Consider the following 9,126-nt stretch of genomic DNA (forward strand, 5'->3'; position numbering starts at 1 on the left):
AAGCATGAGAGTCCCAGTGGCTGCACATGCTTTCCAACACCTGGTCTGACAGTCCTTGTAACGTTATCCATAACAGCGGGAGTACATGGGATCTGACTGCTCTTCCAAAGACACTGGGCACTTTCTTATGTGCTTATTATATATTTTTTTGAAAACTTGTGATCATGGGGGTCGGTGCCGTGGCTCACTTGGTTAATCCTCCGCCTGTGGCACCAGCAAACCATATGGGTGCCGGGTTCTAGTCCCAGTTGCTCCCCTTCCAGTCCAGCTCTCTGCTGTGGCCTGGGAAGGCAGTGGAGGATGGGCCAAGTGCTTGGGCCCTGCACCCACATGGGAGACCAGGAAGAAGCACCTGGCTCCTGGCTTCAGATTGGTGTAGCTCCAGCCGTAGCGGCCATTTGGGGAGTGAACCAACAGAAGGAAGACCTTTCTCTCTATTTCTCTCTCTCTCTCACTGTCTATAACTCTGTCAAAAAAAAAAAAAAAAAAAAACTACTGTGGTCACATATACATAACATACAATGTGCGAGTTTAAAACGCTTTAAATGCACAGCCCTGTGCCATTCAGCACACTTACGTTGTTGGATAACTAGCACCTTCATCCAGTTCCAGAACTTTCTGTTCCCCTCCCACTACAACCCGGTCCCTGTTAAATACTAATACCCCATTCCCTCCTCCTCTGAGCCCCTGGCAGCTACTTTTGTATTTTATTTGTCTTTGAAGTTGATGACTCCAGTTACTTCCTGTGAGTGGAATTGTATGGCATGTGACTTTTTGTCACAGATCTGTTTGCTAAGCAGAGTGTTCTCAAGGTTTACCTGTGTTGTAACATCTGTCAGAATTTCCTTTCTTTCTGCAGCTTAAAAAGATTCCATCGTATGGGTATACCACATTTTGCTTCTCTTCCCATTCATTAATGGATGCTCCGATTGCTTCCATTTTTTCGCCTATTGTGAATAGTGCTGCTATGAACAACATTATTGTGAACATCATTGCTATGGGTGCACAAATGTCCCTTTGAATCCCTACTTTGATGTATTTTGTGTATATACCTGGAAGTGGAATGGCTCGGATCATGTGGTAATTCCATGTTTATTTTTCTGTTTTGAACAATTCCCGTGCTACTTTCCCACAGTGATTGTACCATTTTATATTCCCACCAGCAACGTGCAGGGTCCAGTTTCTCCACATCCTCACCAACACTTGTTATTCTGTTGTTGGTTCTTAATAATTTTAATAATGTCCATTCCAAATAATGTGAACATGTGCTTATTTTATTGTCCATGTGCATGTCTTCTGTTTTGAAATGTCTATTCAAAAATATTTTGGGGGCCAGCGTAGTGCCATAGCAGGTAAAGCCGCCACCTGCAGTGCCAGCATCCCATATGGGCGCCGATTCAAGTCTCGGCTGCTCCACTTCCGATCCAGCTCTCTGCTATGGCCTGGGAAAGCAGTAGAAGATGGCCCAAGTCCTTGGGCCCCTGCACCCACATGGGAGACCCAGAGGAGGCTCCTGACTTCGTATCAGCATTGCTCCGGTCGTTGTGGCCAACTGGGGAGTGAACCAGGATGGAAGGCCTCTGTGTGTGTGTGTGTGTGTGTGTGTAACTCTGTCTTGCAAATAAATAAATAAATCTTTAAAAATATTTTGCTCATTTTATTGCATTTCTAGCTGTTTGTTATTGAATTGTAGTTCTTTAAATGCCCTGAATATCAACCCTTTGTTACATACATATTCTACAAATATTTCCCAGAGTGTGCAGCTTAACTATGCACTTTCTTACTGATGTCATTTGATAAGCAGCTCTTTTAGTTTTTGATGAATTAATTGATTTTTCAGAATGAGAAAAGGGAAAAATAGGACTAGAGGCAATATGTGAAAAAAAAAAAAAGGTTGATAATTTTCCAAGTCTGTTGAAGGAATCAATCCACACATTCAAGAAGCCTATAAATCCTAAGCAAAATCCTTTTAAAATATTTTAAATCATTAGTTATTTATTTGAAAATAAGAGAGACGAAGAACAGACAAACATCTCTGATGTGAGGTTCACAATGCCTACAGTCAGGGCTGGACTGGGCTGAGGCCAAGAGCCAGGAACTCAATCCAGGTCTCCGTTGTGTGCGACAGGGACCCAAGTACTTGAGCCATCACCTGCTGCCTTCAGGGTGTACATTAACGGGAAGCTAGAATTGGAAGCAGAGCTGAGACTTGAACCCAGGCACTTCTACATAGGATGTAGACATCTCCAGCATCTCCATATCTGCTATATTAAATATTTGTGCAATAATTTTTTAAAAATCCCAGTCCATGGGGCCAGCACTGTGCATAGCAGGTAAACCCATACAGACCCTGGTTCAAGTCCCTGCTGCTCCACTCCCATCCAGCTCCCTGATAAGGTGCCTGGTAAAGAAGTGGAAGATGGCCCAAGTGCTTGGGCCCCTGCACCTTCATGGGAGACCCAGAGAAAGCTCCTGGCTCCTGTCTTCAGCATGGCCCAGCCCTGGCCATTCTGACCATTTGGGGAGTGAATCAGTGGATGTAAGATCTCTCTCTCTCTCTCTCTCTCTCTCCTCTCTCTGTAACTCTTCCTTTCAAATAAATTTTTTTAAAAAAGATTTATTGTAAAAAAAAAAAAAGGGAGACATTTGGGCAGGCAGGTGAGTGGGCTGACCCCACGCGTACCCCCATGGGCAATGCAGGCCTGTGGCATTAGCCCATTTCCCCCTAGTCCTCAGGACAGAGGCACCAGAGGGTGAAGTCATGAGCCCTCAGGGCAAGGGCTGGGGTCAGGTCTCCTGATTACAAGGAGAGATGTGTTTTCCCCCACATGACCCAATGCCCGGACTCCATCAGCCTCATCAGAAAGCACAACTGCACAGCAAGCCAGCCAGCCTAGTCACAACGGCCACAGGATCTGAATGGCTCTTGGTGCAGCCACAGCCTCCTACAGTGTCTGCGGTAAAAAGGGAGTTGAGGCATAAGAGACTTCGGCATGTTGGAGATCACAGCAATGAACTAAGGATGCAACAGCCTGAATATTCTCTGTACCTCTTGCACATAGTAGGTGGTTGTCATCACAATAATCCATTCCAGGTTCTGCTACAAGTCTAGTGACAGAGCAGGTGATCAAGCAACTGGGAGGAACCTGGATGGCAGAGCCCAGGGCGTACCCTGGTCCTGCATTGTTGCATTCTTCCCACACAACCTCAATTCCTCCTTTTAATTCCTGACACATTCTCTCTCCTGCTTTCTTCTCTCGTTCCAGTTTTTTTCCCTCGGATGCTGGTGATGGTAGACTTAAGGGAAAAGGTGTGGTGGCAACTGAATGAGATTTTGTGAAAAAGAAGTAACTCCAATTAGCGCCCCAGTAGCATGGCTGCTGGGTCTAAGGAAACACACCTTAAGCAGTCTCTAGGGGAGATTTTTGTTGTGCTTTTAAATGTTCTTACAGTTCCAAATACAGTTACCCCTCTGTATCCATGGGTTTCATTTATTAGGTTCAACCAACGGTGGACAGAAAATGTAGCCAGGCTTCCATGGTTGTATGTGCACTTATCCTGTAGAGACCCTTTTTCCTTGATGTTATTGCCTGAATAGTACAGAATAACAACTATTCGTATAGAATTTACAGCATATTAGGTCTTCCAAATAATCCAAAGATGCTTTGAAGTACGTGGGAGGATGTGTGTAGGTTATATGCAAACACCATGCCAGTTTTTATAAGAGATACTTAAGAATTTTGGTGTCTTTGGGATGGGGGCGAGGGGCCTGGAACTGAATACCATCAGACATTGAGGAATGGCTCTAGACAACTTTCAAGGGAGCATCTGTAAAATCTCATTTGGGTGTAATATAGGAAATACAGTTCACCAACTACCTGTAATCATAACTAATACAAAAGCAGGAAAGATGGACAACACTTAATAAATGCATGATGATTGTTTTTTTTTTTTTTCATAGAGAAATGGCAGGAAAGTTAGTTTCCGGATTACACTCATTTTGGGGGAACCACATATTTCATAGTTTTTGCCCTTTTTCTCAGTAGAAGAGTAATGTCATAGGTAGGTTTTACAAACATTGATGATCCAGGAAATGCTACCAGATTATAATGAAAATCATCAGTTCCAAACTATCACAAATCACTTACTGATCCCAATCACAGGAGAAATGGGCCATTACCTCCTCCGATATCTCACTGAAATTTCAAGTCAGTGATTTGGGATCTGGTTAACAAGGGCTTCACAGCATAGCCAGCTGTGAACACGTGTGCTGTTTACTCAGACAGACACACAAGTTCACGTTTAGTAGGATCAATACGCTTATGTATTATCCTATCAGATATTCCTATTAATGGTTAGTCGTATTAGTAAAAGCTAGATTGCTCTGAAAGACTGGAAGTTAGCCTATTTTTTTTTAACTCTTATTCCTCCTGGATGGGACCATACATGTTCAGTGGACAGCATAAACATATGGCTGTGTGGCCTATAATACAGCCACATTTGTCAGTTCTACTCCTCAAGCCGCATGCAAACAAATTTGCAACCCTCTCCGAGTCAAATCTGTTTTCCTTAAGGACCACACCTCTTGGGATCACTGACTAGGAAATATTAAGCTCCTCGACAAAACGGGTCGTACTCTTCCATAGAAATTCAAGCCCAATTTACCCAAATTCTGTTTGCTTTATGCCTTTGGGGCATTGCGGGTACAGCAGTGTTTCCCCAGCTGTTTCTCAGATCCGCACCTCTCAGTGGCTTCACTGCCCGCCTTCCGTGGCTGTCCGCTCCACCCCCCGCCCCCTCCCCACCCCCAGCACAGCTCTTGGCGGCGGGCTCGCTGGGTCCTCCTCGCCCTTGTAGCTAGGGAAGGAGACTCTGCTTGACGCCACTGGAGCCTGGCACGAAGCAAAGGACTTCCCAATCTGGAAATCCCTCACAAATGAAAACTGCCTCGTCGCATGCAAGAATGCAAGCCTTTCGGTTAGGGCCGCCCTCGGTGGAGCGGAAGGGAAATGCGCTCGGACGCACGGCTCTGGACCCAGCACCGTGGTCAGCGCCCGGTAACCGCTCCAGCTCAGCCGAGCCGAGCGCGGCGCTGAGCGCTGGGACCCGCCACCGTCCCGCCCACCGGTATTTGGGAAAGGGCCCGATCGGGACAAACAGCGCGGGAGCCTAGGAAGAGGACGTTTGTCATTTGGATGAGTGCTGTGTAAAGTGATCCGAGAGGGTGGCGTCCCTCCTCTCGTCCCGCACCCTCAAACACACACCCCGAAAATTAACACAACAATCAACTTCAGGTAGTCTAACAGAACGTGACTTTAATGCTTCTTCAAGTTTTCCATTTCCTTCCACAGGGCTTTGTTTCAAAAATAACAAAATGAGGTAAAGTAGGTGAATGTATGTACACGTGGCGAGCAGTGCGTGGGTGTGCGGTGGCAGCAGTGGAAGTTGTCACGGAGGAAGCTCCCGCCCGGCGGCCGGAGCTCAGCCACCTGCCAGAGCCGCAGATCTGTCGGCCTGGGGACAGCTCGCGCGTCTAGAAGCATTTGCGGTGCACGATGGAGGGCCCGGCCTCGTCGTACTCCTGCTTGGTGATCCACATCTGCTGGAAGGTGGACAGCGAGGCCAGGATGGAGCCGCCGATCCACACGGAGTACTTGCGCTCGGGGGGAGCGATGATCTGCAAGACAGCGGGCGTCAGTAAGGTGGAGGCCCCCAGCGGACCCCCAACCCCCCGGAGCCCGCCCGCCCCGCGAGCCCAGGCTCCGGCCCACCTTGATCTTCATGGTGCTGGGGGCCAGAGCCGTGATTTCCTTCTGCATACGGTCAGCGATCCCGGGGTACATGGTGGTGCCCCCCGACATGACGTTGTTGGCGTACAGGTCCTTTCTGATGTCGATGTCGCACTTCATGATGCTGTTGTAGGTGGTCTCATGGATGCCGGCCGACTCCATACCTGCGGGGCGCGGAGGGGGACAGCAGTGAGCGGGCTCAGCGCGCACTAGAGCGCCACGGGGCCTGGCGCGGGCCCAGGAGAGCCGGGGCGGGCCCCGGGGACGGGCGGCCGGCGCTCACCGATGAAGGAGGGCTGGAAGAGCGTCTCGGGGCATCGGAAGCGCTCGTTGCCGATGGTGATCACCTGGCCGTCGGGCAGCTCGTAGCTCTTCTCCAGGGAGGAGGAGGAGGCGGCCGTGGCCATCTCGTTCTCGAAGTCCAGGGCCACGTAGCACAGCTTCTCCTTGATGTCGCGCACGATCTCGCGCTCGGCTGCGAGGGGCAGGGGCAGGAGGAGAGGAATGAGTTCTCAGCGCGGGGACCCCGGGGCTGGCGCCCGCTGCCTCGCCGACCCTGGGTGCCCCGGGAGCCGCGCACCTGTGGTCACGAAAGAGTAGCCACGCTCAGTGAGGATCTTCATCAGGTAGTCCGTGAGGTCGCGGCCAGCCAGGTCCAGGCGCATGATGGCGTGCGGCAGCGCGTAGCCCTCATAGATGGGCACGTTGTGGGTGACACCGTCTCCCGAGTCCAGCACGATGCCTGCGCCGGGTTGGGGCGGCTGCGTGAGCGGCCGGCCGCTCCCCGCAGCCGCTGTCCCGAGTCCTCGCGGGGCCCGGGGAAGCTCGAGGCTGGGGGCGAGCACTGCTCCCACCCCCCATCCCTCTCCCAGAGCTCTGGATGCGGACGGACGTGGGGCCCAGGCGGGGCGTCGGGGACTGGGGAGAGGACTCATCCGCGCCTGGGCTGTGCGTAACCGGTCTGGCACTCACCGGTGGTACGGCCGGAGGCGTACAGGGACAGCACGGCCTGGATGGCCACGTACATGGCCGGCACGTTGAAGGTCTCGAACATGATCTGGGTCATCTTCTCGCGGTTGGCCTTGGGGTTCAGGGGGGCCTCGGTGAGCAGAGTGGGGTGCTCCTCGGGGGCCACGCGCAGCTCGTTGTAGAAGGTGTGGTGCCAGATCTTCTCCATGTCGTCCCAGTTGGTGATAATGCCGTGCTCGATGGGATACTTCAGGGTCAGGATACCTCTCTTGCTCTGAGCCTCGTCGCCCACGTACGAATCTTTCTGACCCATACCCACCATGACGCCCTGCGCGGTGGGAGACACAGCAAACCCGTTACCGCAGTTCCGGCGGGCACCGGGATCCCAGCCCAGCTCCCTCCACCGAGCGGCGGGCTGACCTGGTGGCGGGGGCGGCCCACGATGGACGGGAACACGGCCCTAGGGGCGTCATCGCCGGCGAAGCCAGCTTTTACCAGGCCAGAGCCATTGTCGCACACGAGGGCGGTGGTCTCGTCTTCGTCGCACATGGTGTCTGGTTTCTGCCATCAAAGAGTTGGCGGAGAAGCAGGAGCGTCAGCCGAGGGGCCTCGGCAGCGGCGTACCCCGGACGCCCTCCCTCCAGAGCGCCCTAAAGTCATTCCGGGTCTCTAGGGTTCTGCCTCCCGCCAGGGCGGCGGCCAGAGGGCCCGGTCCAACAGTCGCTCCTGGGCTCAATGCTATAGCGCACAGAGGAGAGGGGCCTAGGGTCGCGAGACCAAACTGAGAAGTCCTGCGCTCTGGTACCCAGGGGCACAGGGTTCCCTGAGGCTTTGCGGGCCACCAGCTCCAAGAGCGAGGCCCTAGTGCCCACCCACTGTGCGCCTCCGGGGCCTCATTTGTTAGGGAGGGGGCACTGAGCTGTCTGCCCATTGGCTGCCCAGGTGCCCCATCCAAGATGGGGAACCCTTGCACCTGTTGCCAGCCCAGAGAGCAGTGGCCCTTGCTGCCTTTCTTCTCCAGTGATTCTCTCTTCAGAGAACCAAAGCATGGTTAACCTCTGTGAAGTCAATCTCCCTAGTTAACGCCCGCTCCCTAGGCGCATCCACAGTGCCAGGTACACCAGCCCGAAGGGGCTAGAAATAAATGCAGCTAAGTTTCCAGAGGTCCGCTGGCATGCTTGATTCCTTTTTAAAGCTCTGTGCCTCTGGGGACCGAACCAAGTGCATGGGGCACAGGTGAGCCGGCTGCATGATCCCCGAGTCCTTTAGGTGGCGCTCAGTGGTACCCTGTCCCCTCGTCCCGCTCTCCCACTCCCGCCCTACCTGGGCGGGTGGCTACACCTGCTGCGCTCCGGCTCAGGCCCTGGTCTCCGCGGGAGGGAAGCGAGGCTTCACTCGGCGCTGTCCGCTGCAGTGACCGAGTGTCTCCCTGCCCAGGTTTTATATAGCCCGGGGGCACTCCCTCCGCGCCGCCCCGCAGGAATGTCGCTGCCCTTCTCGAACCATATTTGGGTGTTGGGCACTACAGCCGCCTCCCTAGGCGGGTTAGTGCCCTATGCCCCCGCCCGGGGTGTCCTGTGCTGACCATAGAAGGAAAGGGCTGGCCTGAGCCCAGGTAACGCGGGCCGAGCCGTATATGGAGTGTCTCCCCAGCACGGCTGCCCCTCCCTGCTGGGTTCAGTTGTCAGCCAGAGGGGTAGGGTGGGGCAAGGGTCACCGCGTGCGCCCGTGGGTGCATTGTGTCAGCCTGTGCTCGGAGAGCTGCACCTGTCCCAACGGATTCCCCATCCTTGTCCATTCTGCACACACGGGCTGGTGCCTAACCGCTGGCTTCCCATACTAGCATTTCACCCCGCTGGGGGAGTTCTTTACTCAGACTCAAACTTCAACGTGCAGTTACTGGGAGACAGAGCAGGGTGTAGTGGTGGGCTTGGGAGGCCTGGAAACACCACTCCCACACCCCAGGCAAGGAACAAGGCAAGCCCAGCGCTGCCAGCCATTTCCATTTCCGTTTCCCCCTCCCCATCCCGGAGCTCCCCTGTGTCCGGAGGGCTGACCCAAGCCGGTCCCTTCCCCCATCACGAATAGAGTGACTGGCGGCTGGAGGGCGCGCAGCTGTCGCAGGGTAGACAACTGGCAGCGGGAGGCTGGGGTAGGAGGGGTGGGGAGGAGGTGCGGGGGCTCCCAGGGACAGGCTAGGCAGTGGCTTTGGCACCATCAGGAGCGAAGCCAGGGCACCCTGAGCTGTGGGCCTGGCTGCGGCACAGTCAGCTCTCCAGCTCCTGAAGAGAGTGAGGGTGCGATGGCTCCCTTTCTCCAGGACTGGCAGACCCTGCTTGGGATAGGCTGAGCTGAACACCCTCTTCCC

General features: G+C 53.6%; 1 protein-coding gene across 2 annotated transcripts; it reads right to left on the minus strand.

Annotated features, from left to right (window-relative positions):
• Nucleotides 1-5,289: 5,289 nt before the first annotated feature.
• ACTA1 (actin alpha 1, skeletal muscle) lies at nucleotides 5,290-8,409 on the minus strand. Of its 2 annotated transcripts, none has more exons than XM_051838163.2 (7): nucleotides 8,100-8,409; nucleotides 7,179-7,319; nucleotides 6,762-7,086; nucleotides 6,370-6,531; nucleotides 6,073-6,264; nucleotides 5,772-5,953; nucleotides 5,290-5,677 (listed from the first exon to the last, which is right to left on the minus strand). In XM_051838163.2, the coding sequence occupies exons 2-7, from the start codon at nucleotides 7,305-7,307 to the stop codon at nucleotides 5,534-5,536; spliced, it is 1,134 nt and encodes a 377-aa protein (XP_051694123.1). In that variant the 5' UTR covers nucleotides 7,308-7,319; nucleotides 8,100-8,409; the 3' UTR covers nucleotides 5,290-5,533. The 2 variants fall into 2 exon arrangements, with proteins under 2 accessions (XP_051694123.1, XP_002722940.2); XM_002722894.5 differs by having other exon boundaries at nucleotides 8,082-8,409.
• Nucleotides 8,410-9,126: the final 717 nt, after the last annotated feature.

Source organism: Oryctolagus cuniculus, chromosome 13 (assembly GCF_964237555.1).
Source record: "Oryctolagus cuniculus chromosome 13, mOryCun1.1, whole genome shotgun sequence".
In the NCBI taxonomy this organism is placed as follows: domain Eukaryota; kingdom Metazoa; phylum Chordata; class Mammalia; order Lagomorpha; family Leporidae; genus Oryctolagus; species Oryctolagus cuniculus.

What these genes read in the sequence shown, in the direction of transcription:
- ACTA1 (XM_051838163.2), bottom strand. Translation starts at nt 7,307, where the DNA reads ATGTGCGACGAAGACGAGACCACCGCCCTCGTGTGCGACAATGGCTCT. An exon ending in TGGGCCGCCCCCGCCACCAG is followed by an intron (nt 7,087 to 7,178) that starts GTCAGCCCGCCG and finishes CCCACCGCGCAG; the next exon opens with GGCGTCATGGTGGGTATGGG. An exon ending in CTTCCAGCCCTCCTTCATCG is followed by an intron (nt 5,954 to 6,072) that starts GTGAGCGCCGGC and finishes CGCGCCCCGCAG; the next exon opens with GTATGGAGTCGGCCGGCATC.